The 20,526-nt window shown below is 38.4% G+C and overlaps 1 protein-coding gene across 1 annotated transcript; it reads left to right on the top strand.

Annotated features, from left to right (window-relative positions):
- The first annotated feature begins 19,641 nt into the window (after positions 1-19,641).
- LOC149174946 (L-type lectin-domain containing receptor kinase IV.4-like) lies at positions 19,642-20,222 on the top strand. The gene has a single exon (XM_089422723.1). It carries the CDS (start codon positions 19,669-19,671, stop codon positions 20,209-20,211), a length of 543 nt encoding a protein of 180 aa, XP_089278849.1. The 5' UTR covers positions 19,642-19,668; the 3' UTR covers positions 20,212-20,222.
- Positions 20,223-20,526: the final 304 nt, after the last annotated feature.

The following is a 20,526-nucleotide window of genomic DNA, read 5'->3' on the forward strand; positions in this document are numbered from 1 at the left end:
AAGATGGAGTTCCTGAACATCTCCTCGCTCGGCACTGCATACCGATACGCTGTCAAGATTGAGCAAAAGTTTAAACAAAAGAAGCGTGACTTTGGATTTGCGAATCCCAAGAACAAAGGACAAAGCCAAGGTGGGGTGACCCAAGACAACCCGTCGAAGCCGCAAGAAAATAACAACACCACGAAATCAAAGAAGGACATAGGCAAGTGGCATGAGTTCCATAAGATCCCCACTCATAACACAAGTGAGTGTCGAACCAAGTAGCCGCTGGTGGCCGAGTTGAAGCCTTCAGAATCAGATGCTTGTTCCAACCTTGAGTTAGAACCCGACAAGGGGAATGACAAAGGGAAGCAAATCATTGATGCAGAGCCCAGCGCCGCTGTTGCCATCGCCAAGGTCCAGAAGAGGGGGAGTGCCTTTTCCACTCACAAATGTGGGTGAAGGGTTCGTCGCTGCAATTCATTGTCGACATTGGCAGCCAAAAGAACCTCATTTCAGCAGAGGTTGTGAAGCGGCTAGTACTACCAACCATACCACAATGACAATTGTACAACATCGGGTGGCTTCACCAAGGACGAAATCTCCGTGTCTGCGAGCAGTGCCGCCTTCCCTACAACATCAAGTCCTTCACAGATGAGGTATTGTGTGATGTTGCACCGCTTCATGTTTGCGATGTATTATTAGGCCAACCATACTTGTGGATGCGACATGCTGTGTATGAGTCAAGGCCTCATGCTGTTATTATTTCTTTGTGTAATACATTATACAGGATACTGGAGGTAGCCCCACCTACCGCCACTTCTTTGATCTCTGCTAAGAAAGGCAGTAAGATCATTTCCCAGACTAGGAATTTTATTTTCTGTCTAGTTCGCTCTCAAAGAAAGGGGAAGATCGCATCCACATCCATGGCCCCCAGGAAGGGTTCCTCCACACAGCAAAAGTAGGTGGATATAGTCATGAAAGAACAAAGGGACATCTTCTTTTCACCCACAGGGGTACCGTTGCACTCTCAGGTCAAGCATTCGTTCGATTCGACTCCCCGAGCACCTCTACCCAATGAGCCGATATATCACCGCTCCATTATGGAAAATGCCAAGTACAAGTAGTGACATGATCAACATCAGGTACCACACAAGTTTCAAGTGGGTGATAAAGTCTAGTTGCATCTGCAGAAAGAATGCCTTACAAGAGCCCATCAAAAGCTCAGACCACTCCGATATGGTCCTTACACCATTACCAAGGCTGTGGGAAACAATGCTTTGGAGCACAACATTCCCCCATTCCTTCACTTGCACCGAGTGTTCAATGTGGACCGCCCTCGACCATGCTTCCCACCATTACTGGACACATCAGAGGTTGCAGAACAACTCACCAGGGACCAAGTTCAGTGGAAGTTTCCTCATCTCATGGAGGAACTCAACGCAATGGGGACCATTGCTTCCTAAGGGGGGAGGAATGATCTAGGTGGATGTTGGTGGCCACCCATCTATCCCACTTGAACCCCCATAACTGTCTCTTTCATTTTTTTTTAGTTTCCCTAATTGTAGCACAATTTACTATTTTTGGCAGTTTTTTGGGTCCTGAACTTCCGGAGTCATTTTGAGGCCCTAAACGACGTTTTTTGGGAAAACTGGGAGCAACATGGGATAGTGTTCAATGTTGCTCACTCAAAAATTGTATTCCTTGGATAGATATTTCTAACGAGTTATTGTGCGCGTCAAACGGAGACAGTATTCCAAAGTTACGACCTCGGGAAGTTGATGTACCAATTTACCCAAACGAGGCCCATAGTTTGGCGTTTCATCTCCTAGGGTTAGGTTTTTGGATGTTTAGGGTTTTCCATTGTTTCTCAATAATAAATAGGCCTTTGAGCCTCTCAGAGGCATGTAGCCACCACATCTCTTCTCAGAGATAAGCTACCATCGCCCTAGCTGGTTTATTTCCATTTCTGTTTTTAAGCATATTTCAGTATTTTCCATTAATGAAATGAAGCATTATTTCTGTTGCATCTCTGTATTTATGGTATTTGTAATTTGTTGTGTTCCTATTTAAATCCGGATCACTTACCCGTGTCATTAGCAGCTTGAGTAACTACAGCGGATGGTAAAGGAGCTACAGGAACTGCTTTTAACTCTCTAAGCAAGATTTTCTGTCGCTGTTTGAGCTTAGTCAATTCATGCAATGAAATATTTGCTCTTGTATTTTTCATATCTTCGACTATATTGTATTCCACTGTATCTGAGATTACTAAAGTTTTGTAATTAGTTGGTGGATCTAATGGAATAGAATCAGTTTGAGTAGTCTTAGATTTCTTACTGACTGTCTTCTCCTTTACAGGGGTAGCAACTTTTTGTTTCTGAATTGTTGTAGATGTATCAATAGAGTTTTTACTTCTTGTGGTTACTGGCATAGCTTGTGCTTCCTCTTCAGTTGGAAGAATGAATTACCACATTCCATTTAACTCAACTTCTTCCTCATTTTTTGTTTCTTCTTCATTTGCTAAGTCTTCTTCTAGTGCTTGATCGGATTCAACGTTTGAAATAGTATTCAGTGGTTGGGATGTAGAAGAAGGATTTCTTTTAAATGAGCGAAAAGGTTTCTTTGGAGCAGCTGATTCTGCAACTTGTTTCTTGATTTCGATAATTTCATTTGACATGGTTTTTAACACCTTTTGAAGGCCTTCAAGGTTGAAAGGGTCCTTTGGAGCTTTCTTTTTTGAATCTTCCTTGAATGTCACTTTGTTTGATTTCATTTCTTCTATTTGTGACCTCTTTTCTAAGGCAATAATTCTTCTTTCTACAGACAGAGCTTCTTTCATGTTTTCTACAAGGGTAGCCTTATTGGCTCTATCTACAAAAATTGCGATATTAGAGGGAAGGGAGGATATGTACCACTCTATTTGTACATCTACTGTAGGTTTAGAGGCAGCTGGGATTTTGTTCAGTAACTTGTTAAATCTAGAGTTGAAATCTTTGATCCTTTCGTCTGAATTTTCTTTTAGGTTGGAAATATCATTGATTAAAGATGCTATAGTCCTATCATCACCAAATTTTGCAAGAAATATTTCTTCAAAAGTATCCTAGTTTCTTATTGAGCCTGCTGGAAGGGAAAAATACCAAGATCTTGCAGATCCTTGGAAAGTATAAGGAAACAGTCTGATTACAACATCTTCATGTGAAACTCCATTAAGATTCATGGCTAACATAAAGTTATTTAGATGTTCTTCAACATGAAGGCCATCATCAAGATTATACTTAGGTAACCATTTTTCTGGGTTTGCTGGGAGATCATTTGGATTAGAAACTAGTACATCACCAGGGTTTTCCCAAGGTTGAGTAGGTTGGTTGGCCATAACTTGAGTCGGGGAATGGGAAAATGTGAAGGCCGGTCAAGAAGTAGATATAGATGGTGAAGAACTTACTACTGGATTAGTACTAGTAGTAGTAGTACTAGCTGAAGAAAATGATAGTTGAGAAGAGGTGGATTGAGTAGAAGTGAATGGGGAAGTAAATGGAGGGAACGACGAAGTGAGCTCGCTGGTATCTAAGTCAAATATTGATGTGGCAACTTTCTTACGTCGTGAATAAATGGGAAACTCAAAAGGAGTTACTCTGAGCCTTTCACTTTGCAATCGAGTTAATACACCAGTTTCTCGTAATAAGGAAGTGACACTTTCTGCAGAGGCTTCAGGTTTCTCAGCAGAAATCGATATTTGTTCTAATTTCTGTATCAAAGAGCGAACTTCGGGAGACTCGGGAGTGTAATTTGAAGAAGGTGGTTGTCTTAATACTTCAGGAGACGAGGGAGATTTCTGCAGCTCCAACATGGGGGATAACCACCCAGTCCAGACCTTAAAGGCAACTCCTTTTCCATTTGGTATGGTGGCTTCGACTGGGGATGATGGGACCAGTTTCCCAGAATGGGTTTGAAAATGAGAATGGGTGGTTTTCAAGCGATTGCAATAAGAAAAATGATAACCAAATGACCTATTCTAGCATGCAAATCTCTAACTAACTTAATATAATATAAACTCGTGGTATTCTTTGAAATATGCGATCTAAAAAGATATATGTTCGGTATGTGATAATAAAGATCATTCACATATTAAATGGAGATGATAACATGTAAAGATAATTTCTTTGAATAAATAGTTAGTCAAATAAATGTATAAACTATATCGCATATATTTAATGATCATATATGAAAATGAATACTTTTAGCTAGGCATCATACAATAGTGCAATTAACACATAACAAGAAGAACATACTCCATATATAATTCATGAAAATGAAATGTTATCACTAATATAAAAAAACATACAAGATAAAGGTACCATATGTGTGAAGTTATTCTCATTTGACTAGTGACATAGATAAGCTCCTTTCTTCAAATCAAATTATTCTCCAAGCATATAGTAGTGCATCAACAAAGGAAAGTAGTTTGCTATTAAAAAGAAATGACCATATTCCATAATTTCATCAAGGCATTCACAAACTTACAGAAGTGCATTCTTTGCAAATGTTTTTGATAAAATTATGGACCCTTCTCTAAATGCATGAGAGGGGTTTAAATACTAAACTATAGGTCCTAAAATAGATTATTACAAAAAATAGTTGAGGAGTTTTAAACGACCTTCCTCAGATTATGCGAAATAAAACTAAAACATAAATAAAATTAAGTGACTAAATCCTTTGCATTCGATCTTTGAGATCGCAAATATCTGTCATTGGCTTGAGCTGCATCGATTTACCTATCGCAGATTTCAACTGTCCAGTAAATATAACGTCTGTCAGTGCTGGTACCATTTTTTGTGCGGAGGTAGTTAAGCTTCGCAAAGTCATTCAATGGCTGTATGGTTTGACTAAGAATTGCTAGTATGCTTCCCAGTTTAGCTTGCTCATTTGTTTGATCACCTCCTCCTTTTCCTTTGTCGCCTGTGTCCACTGTTGCTCTAATTGTTTGGCATTTGGAAGAAATCCTGGTATAGACTTTGCAACCAGGTTGGTGCCATGTAGATTTTCGTTGATGGCTTTAATGACGTTGTTTGTTGCTGCTGCTGCGACTGCCATTGCCCTTTCTACTTGCTTGAGCTAAGAATCCCAGTCTATGAGTAAGATGTCTTTATTGTTGATCTAAAGATGATCTGAGGTTGTCATTGATGTCAACCCAACCAGCACCAGGGGCTACCCTGATCTTGCAAGGGAATTTTGACTTGACAACTTACTCTATTTTGATTCAAGGATCTTCTAGATAGATTCTACTTGTCGAGATGTTTCCGTTGATATATGTCATGCCAAGTAATTCTTCATGGTTTGAGAGATATTCATGTTTGAAGTTCGTATCCCCAGTTAGTGGGCTAAAACCCTATGGGGTTGTGGCGTGTCACTCATAATTGGTTTTGGTCATTGAATAGTCATTAATTAATAATTTTTTAATCTCCTAAAATCCCTCCAACATTCTCTATAGAAGCCCCTCTCAACTCTATAAAAAGAAATCTCATATATCATCCAAATGTAGTGATCGTGGCATTTTCACTATAACTTCATTTCTGCGAAGTCTTAGATTCTGAAATGAAAAACCATTTGATTCAAACGTTGTGACCAAATTTCAGATCTTGGTTCGCTATATTTTCAGAGATATGATATGTGGAAGTTAATGTTTTTGCAGGCTGCCGAATTTCATCTCAGAGAAGTGACCTTGGGAAAATCGTCATAACTCTCTCTCCGAGAAGAGGATTGGAATTCTGTAAAAAGTGGCGGATAGTGCACGGATTGTAGTTTTCTCTGTATCAATTTTAGAGTGGAAGGAGGAAACAGTGAAATGTGGCACATTGTACAAGTTCGCTCCACTGAACTAGTCCATATTTAGGTCATTGTGAGAGATTGGGCATAACTTTGTCTTGAAGAGTCCAAATCGGGTCAGACTTGTGGCATTGGAAAGAAGACTCAGAGGGCCTCTAGAGGATTGAAGATCACATGCCGGGGGATCGGAAATCGTAGATATACATCATATTAAATATCATTCTCATAGAAGGCAAGAAAACTAGATCAAGTGTTGTCAAGGGGTGCAAAGGACCAGACTTTCTAGGGCAGCAAAGAGCAAGGTGTAGCAAAATGATGTAGCAAGGGTAAGCTACAGGTAAGTATCTTCTGTATATGCATGTTCATCTCTTAATTGCATTAGATTCTTTATATTCTAATTTGTTGTTTTTGTTTAGCACTGACATATGTTCTGCAGGATCAGGTAAGTTTTGCTATTATCATGTCATGGGTATTTCCTTGAAGACTTTTTGCAGGTATGATATATTCGTCAAGAGAAGACTCAATGCATAATCTAATGTTATGAAGAATGAGAAAGGGCAGCACGACAAGAGCAACAATCAAGGTGCATAACAACAACAATAAGTTCACCACATGAAGTCTTCAAGTGGGCAGCACTGCATACAGACATTGTAAAAGTATCATTGTACAGAGTCATTGTAAAAGCATCTTTGTAAAAGTTGTACAAGCGTCTATCTACCAAGAGTTGAAGAGGTAGTTTCGGGAGGTCTAGGATCATCATTAGGTGGTTGTTTCATAGTTGGGGTTATGGTCTAGTTTGTCATCTTCTTCTACATCATTCTATATCATTGTAAAGTGGATCATTTTCCCTGGTATAGGAGTCCATTCTTCTATAGGGTAGTAGGGTGGTGCATGAAGTCACCAACAGGTTCAAGCCTATGAAAACTTCATGGTGGTAGGGTTGTTCTAGGCTGAGTTGTAGCTCATTAGGTGTTGGGGCATCCATTTAGTTGACTACTGAAGAATCTTGAGAGTTGGAGCGTCCATCCAGTGGGAGTTGGAGAAGAATTATTTTCTAGAATTCAAGGAAGTTGTTGCTTTCATTTCAGTTGGGGCTGAAGATTAAAGAATTTATTAGAAAAGCGTTCGGTGGTTTTTAACCTGGAGGGGGTTTTCCACGTAAAATTTTTGTGGCTCCTATGTTCTTTTATTCACTGTTGTTATTACATAAAGATTAATGATAATTGAAGATTAACTAATGCTCTGAAAAGATTTAAAAGTGATAATTGCTAAGGAATACTGATTCACCCGCCCTCTCAGTATTTTTCAACAATTGGTATCAGATCTTGGTTCTTTCAGTAACAGCTTAATCGTTGGAAGTTAGTTTTCAGAGCATAGAGATGGGAAAGTCAAAGAAGCGGGTTACAAGGATTTCAAAGGAAGGTATAGGTACAACAAAATATCAAGAAAGTGAGTATTGTGTACCAACCCCTGATTTTGATGCAAATAATCGCTGGATATGGGAATCCAGGATGGAAGTATCTTTGTAGGCACATGGAGTATGGGAATCAATTGTTTCTGGAGACACATCTACCGACCTAGCAGAAAGGCCATGAATGTAATTTTGAATGTTTTTCCATATTCTATGAAAACAAAAGTTGGTCAATGTTCAACAGCTAAAGCTCTTCGGGAAAATATTCATAATCTCTATTCAACAAATAAATTAGGTCAAGATGTTATTGAAAACTCGAATCCTTCTGAGTATGATGAAGAAGGGTTGACCATAGAAGAATTTTCTGAGGAGGCAATCAAGCTTATAAAAGAGCTCAAGGTTGAGCAGATCCGTTCCAATACTCTTGAAGAACAAGTTAAAGGTTTCAAAATTGAAGTTGAAGAACACAAATGTATTGAAGAGTCACTTCAAAATAAGTTGGAAGAAATCAATAATATAGCGATGCGAGACGTCAAGAGAGAAGTCCATCAGAAGCAACAAGAACTCGACACAACATTTGCAGAGATTAGTAGGAACACATAACAGATGCAGGAAGTAGAAATTGAAAGGAAGGAATCTGATCAAAGATACATATCTGCAGTTGACCAAAAGCAAAAGGAATTAGAAACATCTTCAATAGAAATAAGCAGGCTCAAGATTGAAAATGAGAAGCAGAAGGAACAGATACATGTTCTCAACAGAGAAGTAGAGAAGACCACTCTTCTCAAGCTACAGGTTGAGGAGGCAGAAAAAAGAAGGAAGATCTTGAAAAGATGGTTTCAATAAGATCTTTCTCAAAAGCAAGAAGAACTTGATGTAACTCGTGATGATATCAACAAACTCAAGGGATCGCAAAAATAATACTAAAGAATTTAGACTTCTGTGATCCATAACATTGTTAAGATAGTCTTCGGCAAAATCACATAACCAATCTTTTGTCGACGCGTTTCGAACCAACCAGTGTGGTTCATCGTCAGGACAAGTTGAAGAACCAATCCGGCTTAGCTCTATTAAATAGAGTGTGCAGAGACTCCAACAGCTATAATGCTAACGGCTAATTTGACCTAATGAACCTGGTCAAACTACTAAAATAGTCAAAAAGCCTTCCTCAGGGCCAAGAAGGAGCCTTCAATCCGAAGGGTTCCTAGTGATCATATCATGGGTGTGAATCTTCCTTACATCCAAGGAACCACAGACAGGATTGCGAGGATTCTGAAGAAGTATAATGTTCCCGCAACTTTCAGACCTCTCAACACTATCCGTGGCTCCCTCAGGTCTGTGAAAGACCCGATTGACCCTAAGGACATGAAGGGTGTCTATGTCATTCCATGTTCCTGTGGGACCCCTTATATTGGTGAGACTGGTCGCTCTATCAATCAGTGGATTAGCGAGCATTCGGCGGATTTAAGACATGGTAGGACCAAGTCCTCGGCCCTGGCTGAGCATGCGGGGAAGACTATGCATCATGTATGTATAGAGGAGGCTCAAGTCATTGCCAAAGTTGCGCAGTTTCACCATCGAAAATTTAGAGAGGCCCTGGAGATTGAGAAAAGGCCAAACAATCTTAATAGGGATGATGGCTGGAAGATCAGCAGTTGCTGGGTCCCAGCCTTATCTTCCTAGCCTCCTCATTCCCCGTTTTTGTTTGGTCTTAGGGTTTCTATCTTCCCCTTCCTTTAATTTTCTTTTGGCAGATTTGTCTGATTTTTTGGAGTGTTTTTAATAAGTTAGGAATCAGTCTCGGGCTTATTAGTGTATTAACCTTAACTGGTTTATGATACTATTGGGCATTTATTATTATTTTTTCATAAATTTATTAATTATACATTGAGTTTCCCTTTTATTAATGTCTATAAAGACCCCCTTTTTTAATCCTTATAAATAATAATAATATTTACCTTATGACATAGTTGACTTTAATATTTTTTGAATAAATAAATATTGAATAAATATCGATTATTAATGGAAACTTGACCTTAGGTTTAAAGGATAAATTGTGATAGACCAATAATTTTAGTTTCAACCCTATAGGTAACAATTTATTTACCTAAGGACTTAGTTACCTCTATTATTGAACTATTATTGATTATTTGACCATTAAGTTTAAAGGATAAATTTTTTTTGATTTACCAATATTATTGGTTATACTATTATGAATTAACGTGGACTTTACCCTTAATGATGGCATTTACCTAGGATAACAAAACTCTAGGAAGAATAATGTTTTAACAATTTGTTTGGGATTAAAAATTATTTAGTAGTTATAGAGTATTCAATAAACATATATTATTTATTATTTTAATGACCATTATATTTAAATAATGAATATGATATATTTTAAAGAACTAAATAATGGAAATCTAACTTACCAATGGACCATTAAGTAATTATTACATAATTACCTAATGTAACTAAATTATAAAAATAGTAGTGATTTATTACCATTCACTTGTATTTAAATAATAATTGAATAATAATAAATCATTTAATATATATTATATAATGACCATTATAATTAAAATATTAATATCATACTATAGATTCTCTTAATATTTGAAATAATATTAATAATATATCTATTTATCTTTAAACTAACAAATGAATTCAATTATTTAATAGTATATCTATTTATTATTAAATAGATATATTATTAAATAATAATTATTTAATAATATAATTGAATAATAATAAATCATTATAATTAAAATATTAATATTATACTAGAGATTTGAAATAATATTAATAATATATCTATTTTTAAATTAATTTATTATTATTCAATTATTTAAATAATAAATAATATTAAATCATTTAATATATAATGACCATTATAATTAAAATATTAGTATTATACTATAGATTCTATTAATTGAAATAATATTAATAATATATCTATTTATTTTTAAATTAACAAATGAATTCCTTTATTTACATATTTTAACTATTTCTAGAAATATTAATTAACTATTTTAGTAGTTTGACCAGGTTCATTAGGTCAAATTAGCCGTTAGCATTATAGCTGTTGGAGTCTCTGCACACTCTATTTAATAGAGTTAAGCCGGATTGGTTCTTCAACTTGTCCTGACGATGAACCACACTGGTTGGTTCGAAACGCGTCGACAAAAGATTGGTTATGTGATTTTGCCGAAGACTATCTTAACAAAAATAATACTTACAATATAAGACAGACGAAGAAGCGAAAATGAAGGCAATTAAAGATGGTAAAGCTCTAGTTGATGAAGGTACAAGCTCCACAGCTTCGTAGGATGATTCTAAGAAAGAAATTGATCAAAGTGAAAAGCCAAAGAAGAATGTTGCAAGTCCAAAGAACAAGACCAAAGCAATCAAGAACAAAGGACCACAACAAACTACAACACCGCCTCCAAAGAAGAATGAAAAATATTCCAGGTATGTTCGTTTATTTAATGGTTATTGCTTTTTATGTGCTAACTATGGACATATGGCTAGGGATTGTGAAGTTTTTGACAAGTACAATCATTATCTGCAAAACCCTAGAATCAAGTTTGCAGGATCACGAGACAGGTTCCATGATGATTTTGTCAGAAGAGAATACATGCTAGATGGGCCAAATATTGAATGCTTCAAATGCCATAACTATGGCCATAGCGCTCGTGGTTGCAGATATCGGATGGAATCACCTATGGACAACATTGAATGCTTCAAGTGTCATAAATATGGACACATGGCTCAAGATTGTAAGAATAAGAAGGTCTGGAAAATGAAACAGGTACAGGAAGACAAAGCAGATAACAAGGTTTCAGCAGTTATGCTTTCAGAATTTGTAAAAGAAAAAGGTCATGAGGAATTAGTAGTTGCTTCAGATAATGAATCAAGTCAAGATGGCCCATTAGGTGACTCACTATTTTGAATAATCTGGCTTCTTGACTCCTTAATGTTTGTACAAGAGGAGTCTATGCAGCAGTATATGGCACAAGTCTACAATTGACAGGAAGGTAGTTTGAACAAGATGGTAGTTTCATTAAAGGTTCAGGGGGAGAAAAACAATTGAAGGATTACAGGTTACCAGGAACAAGACAAGATTAGTCTGCAAAGGATATGCACAAGTGGAAGGAACTGATTTTGACGAAACATTTGCCCCAGTTGCCAGAATGGAATCCATCCGGATGTTTCTCGCCTATGCATGTTCAAGAAAAATAAAGGTCTACCAAATGGATGTTAAGTCAACATTTCCGAATGGAGAATTAGAAGAAGAAGTTTACATCGAACAACTTGAAGGTTTTCTACTATCAGAAAAAGAAGACTATGTTTGCAGGTTAAAGAAGGCTATGTATGGTCTCAAGCAGGCTCTCAGAGCATGGTATGCTCATCTTGACGAATATCTACATCAACAAGGGTTCAAGAAAGGTACTGCTGATAACAATATTTACGTGCAAATAGATAAAGATAATTTAACAATCGTTGAGGTATATGCGGATGATATAATATTTGGTAGCAATGATGATTGACTAAGTAAGAAATTTGCTACAAAGATGCAAAGTGAGTTCGAGATGTCTTTACTTGGTGAGTTGACATACTTCTTAGGGCTTCAAATATCTTAGCAAGAAAAAGGAATGTTTATATGTCAAGCCAAGTACATCAATGAAATGCTCAAGAAATTCAAAATGGAAGATTGCAAACCCGTCCTTACTCTGATGGTAACAGGTTGTAAATTGAGCATAGACGACTCATCTAAGGATGTGGATCAGAGGTTGTACAAATATATGATTGATAGTCTTCAATATGTAACAGCCTCCCAACCAAATGTTATGCAAGCAGTTGGACAAATAGCAAGATTCCAAGCAGCACCAGAAGAATCACATATTATTGTCATCAAAATAATTCTTCGATATCTAAAGGGCACCACAGAATATGGCTTGTGGTATCCCAAGGGAAACATCTCATTATTCAAGATTTTACAGATGCAGATTGGGCAGGAAGCATTGATGATCGTAAGAGTACTAGTGGAGCAACATTCTATCTACGTGGTTGTCTCATATCATGGTTGAGCAAAAAGCAAACCTCAATCTTGCTATCTATAGCGGAAGCATAATACATTGCAGCGACAACTTGTTGTACTCAAGTCCTTTGGATGAAACAAACTTTGCAAGATCTTAAAGTACAATTCAGTGAGCCTATTCCCATGTTCTATGATAACACCAGTGCCATCAGCATCTCCAAGAATCTTTTCATGCATTAAAAAACAAAACACATTCTGATAAAATATCATTTTGTTAGAGAACAAGTTGCTGAAAAGAATATCAAACTTGAATATGTTGGTACAAAAGAACAAATCGCTGATATCTTCACTAAAACTTTATGTCGTGAAGCAATTGAATATCTTCACCAGCAGCTTGGGATTCTCCCAAGTTCTCATTAGATTTTCCTTATTCAAAAAATAAAGGGGGAGTGTAAGTGTGTACAGGTCCACAGGATGGTTGTGTGTCAGGGGGAGTTACCCTTTGCCATTGATGTCAAAGGGGGAGAGAAGGTAGTAGGAAGAGGTGCCCTAATCGCAGGGGGAGTACTTGTGTTGCCATCTAATCAGGTGATCATGTCCTAAGTGGAAAAAATGCTCAAAATTTGAATTGCTTAGAATTGGTTGAAACCAGAACGACAGGATAGGCCTCGTCGATACGATCCTTTTGCCACGAATGACACTCAAATCCGACACTGTATGTGAATGTTATTCAAGTTTGAAGTTTACAATTTCCTTCAAAAATTAGTTTGACTAGGGTTGACTTTTGACTTTGGCAAATATTAAAAAAGAATATTATGGGAATATTCCACAAAATATTCCCTGCTGGCCAATCATGTTCTGACACTTGTCAACTCCAGATTGCAGTGGATATACCATGGATTTTAGTGGCCAACTAAGGGATGCCACGTGGCCTGCCCGGAGGCCACCACGTGGCCCCAAGGTCGCAGGTTTATTGTGGCAAAAGTATTGAGAGTTCGTAGGAATCGACCTCAGGTCGGGTGGTCGCAAGCCCACAGGCCCGACCGGCCTGCCCACACAGTGGTTCTTAACAACCTAAGGTCACATTTCATATTTAAGTTTGGTCAAAGGTAAGTTTGGGGTGGAAAGGGGCCAACCCCCTATTCATAAGACCAGGGCTGAGAACCATAGGTCAAAGCAATGGCGCTGACAGTTAAGCTGGACAATTAGCTGTTCACATGTCGCGGCAGGGGTCTCGCCTAACGTTAAATGCCACGGTTCCATCGGCGGTGGGGTAGCTAGTACATGTGACCACTACCCACCTTAACCTTTAATGCCACCCAAACCGTGCGGTTAAGCTTGGCGGAGCAGACAAAATTGGCGGAAATTGCCAAAAATAGTGCCAGTTAACTGCCAGTTCCGGATTTAGTGGAGTTTCTTTAGGGCAGATTGGACAAAACTTCTGGAGGTCATAACTTTCACTAGGGAGAACCTTTTTGAGTGAATTTTTTTTTGATTTTGGGTATTCTGAGCATTCCAGAGCCAATGGTATAGGTTTCAGAGCCAACAGAGCTCATCTTCAGGTACTTTTTCAGCAGAGAAGCTTGGAGAGCCATTAGGGCCTAGGGAGTGTTGGAGCTATATTGGGCTATGGTTAACCATTAGAGGTTAAATGAAATCCATTCTTTACTATTTTCTGTGTTCTAAACTCATTTTCACAACTTATTTTTCCTATTTAGGCTTTCTTATCACTGTATAACCAATTTGAGCATCTAATAAGAGCAAGGACATGCCCATTTGGGGGCCTTGGACCTAGCAGATGTAGCCCAGGAGGGGTGAACTGCCTTATCAGCTGCTGTGTTATATTATGTGATTTTATCTTGCTATGTTTTTCAGATTTGATATGCTAAACAATAAAATGAAATAACACTCCTTCACACATAAGACTCATAAATTTACCAAAAACACTTTGTTTCAATTGCAAGACATCAGTAACAATTTGCACATATAATTTAATGGAAATGAATACCTTGAACAACAAAAACAAGTAGTTTCATTTTCAGATCAGTTGGTATCAGAGCTCAAGTTTTGAGTATTAGTTTTGTGCAAAGATATTTTTGATTGTTTTGCAAGTTTTAATGCTTACCAAGCTTAAACTTCAAAGAGGGAAAGGACAATTGGTTAGAGCACAAGATAATCCTCAACCAAGGAGGGCCAGGGTGCCATTATCTCCACCTTCTGATTCACCCTCAATAGCCTTAGAAGAAGCTTCAAGTATGTTTGAAAGGGGAGGAGAAGTTCCTGAAGACATGGATCCAAGAGAAGAAGAACGGGTATTCAGAAAAGCTTTTTTGGACATGACTGAGATGGTAAGAATATTATACCAGGAAAGGAATGATAGGTTGGTTGGAGAAGGGTCTAAGCATCAAAAAGAAGGAGAGGGCTCTTCAGGAGGAAAGAAAGGTGATGATAATTCAAAGAAAGGACATGGAGGAAATGGTGATCCACCATCTCCATCGTCATCCTCTTCCTCTACATCGTCATCCTCTACCTCGGTAAATCAACCTCATAAGCCTAAATCTTCTGGAAAAAGTCCATTTTTAAAGCTAGATGTTAAATTTGAATTACCCATGTTTAACAGTGAAGTCAATGCAAAGAAACTTGACAACTGGATAAGACAGTTGGAAGTTTATTTAAGGATTCAGAACTTACATGATGACGACACCAAGATTCAATTAGCCTCATTAAGGATGGAAGGAGTAACATTGGTATGGTGGGAAGCCAAGACCAAGGATGAAATTCAAAAACATGGTAAGCTTACTTTATCATGGGCTGAATTTATTTCCGCAATTAAGAAGCAATTTTATCCTCTTGCTCATTTACAAAAGGCTATAATGAACTGGCAAAACTTTAGACAACTAAAGGGACAAAATGTTCAAGACTACACCCAAGAGTTTAGGAGAAGAGCACTCTTATTAGGGGTAGACTTACAAAGTCAAGACACTTTGCTGAAATATATAGGTGGTTTGCACAGCTACCTTAAACATACTATCCTTATGTTCAATCCTACTAGTCTAGACGAAGTTTGTGTACAAGCTACGCATTTAGAGACTAGAGGGAAAAACACTTTTGATGGAAATGAGGATAGTGATTTTAAAGTCAAAGGAAGAAAAAGGATTGCAAACTCTAGAAAGGAAAAAGGGAAATTCTTTTGCAAGAACTATTCAAAAACAAGCCACGATGAAGACCACTATTGGAAGCTTCATCTGGAGCTGAAACCAGAGAAATATAAAACCAAAGACAAAACCAAAGAAAAGGGAAAAACTGTAGCAACTGTTGAACAAGACTTAGGGTCTGAATCAGGTGATGAGACAAAAAGTATTGCCATGGTATTAAAGAACATAAAGGGGAAAGAGGTTGTACAAGAAACAAATCCCAGTTCTAGCACATTAAACTGTCACAAAGAAACTCAAAATGAAAAGAGGAGGATAGAGCTATTTCATGTGAGGATAATCTCAAACCACACAAAGATAGACACACTTTTTGATAGTGGGTCTCAAGCTAATCTCATCTCAGAAGACTTGGTCAAACAGCTGAAACTTGAGACAATTCCACATCCAAAGCCTTATACACTTGGGTGGATATGTAAGGTTGCAAACTTACAAGTCTCAAAGAAGTGCATCTTGTGCTTCACCATAACAGCTCATTATGTTGATTGGGTTGAACTGGATGTAGTGCTGCTTGTTGTGTTGGGTAGTCCATATTTATTTGACAGAAAGGCAATCTTCCATCGCCATGAGAATAAGTATCACTTGTTCAAGGATGGAAAAGAGTACATTGTGAGAGCACATAAGAAGAAGCTAGAATCTTCTTTAGTCCATGCAGGGAAATTGAAAAGGCTAGTTAATGCAAGTTAAAATCTGACTGTGTTGATGGTTAAACAACAAGATTTTGTACAATTTCCTTTTCATATTATTGCTGATATAAATGATGATATGTTTCAGTCTGATAACAGTTCGTCTTTGAAAGAAGATGACAAAAGGTTGCACAAGATACCTTTGGTGTCGATCGGTGCAGAGAACGAAGTGTTGGTGCAAAGTGGTGCAAGATTCCATGAGAAGGAAAGGCATGCAAGCAAAGAGGGCACATAGTTCAGCATGGGTCAATGTTGGTTTTAGAATGGCAGATTGGTATGGCGAGAAAACTTGGTTGGGATTTGGCACAAGTACAGGGCTCATTCAGCAAAAATTCGCCATGTGAACAGTTGGCAAGGTGAACTTTATTTTAAGTCTTCTTTGAAGTTTGACCATTGTAGAAACAATATGCTTTCTGCAAAATATAGTTGCTGTTCTGCAAATTTCAAGAATTTGCATCATGACTCAGTCAATTTTAGCAACGGTCAGTTAGTGAATTCAAGGGAAAATTTATCTTTTTATGAGAAGCTCAATTTGATGAAGTCAGGAAGATTTCAGTTATTCAAGGTTGGAAGAGTGGAGAATCAGTCTCCTCGTCTTCATTTTTGGTAATCAGAGAGCTTTTGGGGTCCAAAAGCTTCCCATTTGGGAGGTGTGATCAGGTGATCATGTCCTAAGTGGAAAAAATGCTCAAATTTTGAATTGCTCAGAATTGGTTGAAACTTGAATGATAGGATAGGCCTTGTCGATACGATCCTGTAGCCGTGAATGACACACAAATCCAACACTGTATGTGAAAGTTATTCAAGTTTAAAGTTTACAATTTCCTTCAAAAATCAGTTTGACCAAGGTTGACTTTTGACTTTGGCAAATATTAAAAAATAAGATTTTGGGAATATTCCTTAGAATATTTTGGGAATATTCCCTAGAATATTCCATGGAATATTCCCTGTTGGCCAATCATGTTTTGACACTTGTCAAGTTCGGATTGCAGTTAATAAACCATGGATTTTAGTAGCCAATTAAGGGACACCACGTGGCTTGCCCAGAGGCCATCACGTGGCCCCGAGACCGTAGGTTTATTGTGGCAAAATATTGAGAATTCGCAGGAATCGACCCCGGGTCAGGTGGCCGCCAGCCCATAGGCCCGACCAGCCCGCCCACATAGTGGTTCTTAACAACCTAAGGTCACATTTCATATTTAAGTTTGATCAAAGGTAAGTTTGGGGCGGAAAGGGGCCTGACCCTAAGGGCCATCCCTCTATTCATAAGACCAGGGCTCAGAACCATAGGTCAAAGAAATGGCGCCGACGGTTAAGCTGGATAGTTAGCTGTTCACATGTCATGGTGGGGGTCTCACCTAATGTTAAATGCCACGGTTTCATAACCGTTGGCTCCACGGTTCCGCCGACGGTGGGGTAGCCGGTCCATGTGACCACTACCCACCTTAACCTTTAATGCCACCCAAACCGTGCAGTTAAGCTTGGTGGAGCAAACAAAATTGGTGGAAATTGCCAAAAATAGTGCCAGTTAACTGCCAGTTCCAGATTTAGTGGACTTTCTTTAGGGCAGATTGGACAAAACTTCTGGAGGTCATAAATTTCACTAGGGAGAACCTTTTTGAGTGAATTTTTTTTTGATTTTGGGTATTCTGAGCATTCCAAAGCCAATGGTACAGTTTTTAGAGCAAAAAAAGCTCATCTTCAGGTACTTTTTCAGCAGAGAAGCTTGGAGAGCCATTAGGGCCTAAGGAGTGTTGGAGCTCTATTGGGCTATGGTTAACCATTAGAGGTGAAATAAAAGCCATTATTTACTATTATCTGTGTTCTGAACTCATTTTCACAGCTTATTTTTCCTGTTTAGGCTTTCTTATCACTGTATAACCAATTTGAGCATCTAATAAGAGCAAGGACATGCCCATTTGGGGGCCTTGGACCCGACAGATGTAGCCCAAGAGGGGTGAACTGCCTTATCAACTACTGTGTTATATTATGTGATTTTATCTTGCTGTGTTTTTCAGATTTGATATGCTAAACAATAAAATGAAATAACACTCCTTCACACATAAGACTCAGAAATTTACCAAAAACACTTTGTTTCAATTGCAAGACATCAGTAACAGTTTGCACATATAATTTAATGGAAATGAATACCTTGAACAACAAAAACAAGTAGTTTCATTTTCAATCACCATCAATGCCAAAGGGGGAGATTGTTGATCTAAAGATGATCTGAGGTTGTCATTGATGTCACCCAAAGCAACACCAGGGGCTACCATGATCTTGCAAGGGAATTTTGACTTGAAAACTTACTCTGTTTTGAGTCAAGGATCTTCTAGATAGATTCTACTCGTTGAGATGTTTCCGTTGATATATGACACGCCAAGTAATTCTTCACGCTTTGAGAGATATTCATGTTTGAAGTTAGTAACCCAAGTTAGTGGGCTAAAACCCTATGGGGTTGTGGCATGACACTTATAATTGGTTTTTGTCATTGAATAGTCATTAATTAATAATTTTTTAAGCTCCTAAAATCCCTCCAACACTCTCTATAGAAGCCCCTCTCAACATTATAAAAAGAAATCTCATATATCCTCCAAATGTAGTGAACGTGGCATTTTCGCTATAACTTCATTTCTGCGAAGTCTTAGATTCTAAAATGAAAACCCATTTGCTTCGCAATCCTGATGAATGACCGAAATTCAGATTTTGGTTCGCTATATTTTTAGAGATATGATCTGTGGAAGTTATGGTTTTTGCAGGCTGTCGAATTTCGTCTCAAAGAAGTGACCTTGGGAAAATCGTCATAACTCTCTCTCTGAGAAGAGGATTGGAATTCTGTAAAAGGTGGCAAATAGTGCATGGACTATATTTTTCTTTTTATCAATTTTAGAGCTGAATGAGGAAACAATGACACGTGGCACGTCGTACAAGTTCGTTCTACTGAACTAGTCCATATTTACGCCGTAAGGCATTCCCCTCTGAAATGAACTTCCCTCTCTGCCCACCTGTCATCCTCTTACGCCATAGGATCCTATGTTAGACGATAGCAAAAGTTTCAACCGTTGGATCAGGATGGTTACAAAATGACAAACCTGTCAAAGATGGAGGGGCGGATTGCCGGTTAGATAAGCAGCCACCTTCGTCGGTTCTCTTCGTTTCTTTAGGAAGCGGAACCGGTCTCCCAAGGGCTCAGGTGATCGAAATCGCCTTGGGATTGGAAGCAAGGCTGCCGGCTATTGGAATGGGCAGGAATTCCATACAATCGGCCTCAAGAGCAGACGCAACATACAGGCTTGGATCGATTACGACCATTCGCAAAGCCAGATCAACGTTACCATAACGTTGGTCGGCTTGCCCAGACCGCAGAGGCCGCTCATATATTGGAAAATCGATCTGCAGATAGTTCTGGAAGAGAAGATGTTCATTGGCTTTTCAGCAGCTACGGGGAATTTCATTCAAGACCATTTTATTCAAGACCATTCAAGCTCGGATATGTTCAGCTTTGGTGTTCTTTTGTTGGAAATGGCGTGCGGGAGGAAAGCCCTGGACCTATCCATGGACGCTGAACGACTGTTTTTGGTGGACTGGGTGTGGGAGCTATACGCCCATGCAAGTCTGCTCGAAGTGGCAGATCCGAAGCTGGGAAATGAATACGATGAGACTGAAATGGAGAAGGTGTTGAAATTGGGATTATTGTGCTCCAATACGGAACCGAATTTAAGGCCGGGGATACGACAGGTGTGTCAAATACTCGAAGGTGAAACTACTCTCCCTGAGGTCCATATGGATTTGTTTCGCGTTAATGGTTGTGCTGCTGGGGCATTGTTTAACCATTATACGTTTTCAGAGGAGGAGAGGAGGCTGAGGATATCGCAGGTGTGTCAAATACTAGAAGGTGAAGCTCCTATGCCTGACGTCCATATGGATTCGTTTAGCGTTAATGGCTTTGCTGGCACTCCTGATCCGGAGGACAGGCTTCTTCAAGAAATTCAGAGCGGAAACCAATCAAACAGATGGCTCAATTCAACCCCTTTAGCAATCCACGGTGATAACGGTATGGAGTAAGTACAAAAAATATGGAGAAAGCTTTGTCAATATTGCGGTGAAGGTTTTAGTTTAACTTTTTCCATTCGCTAACGTTGAAGCAGGATGATGCCATTGGAATACAATAGGTTTTTTTCAGTGGTTGTTGGAATACAATAGCTTTTCCTTGGCGAGGAGAAAAGGTTGTTGGAATACAACAGGTTTTCCGTGACGAGGAGAAAATGTTGTTTATTGAATATGTATTTTTTTCCTTACATGGAAATAAAAAATATTATTATAATTTTTACACCTATTTTAAAAATTTAGGGTTTCCACACTTTCAACTCTGCCGTACAA

The sequence above is a fragment of the Pinus tabuliformis genome, chromosome 4_1 (genome assembly GCF_031772625.1).
Source record: "Pinus tabuliformis cultivar Carrire ecotype Pingquan chromosome 4_1, CPIR1, whole genome shotgun sequence".
NCBI classification, from domain to species: Eukaryota; Viridiplantae; Streptophyta; class Pinopsida; order Pinales; family Pinaceae; genus Pinus; species Pinus tabuliformis.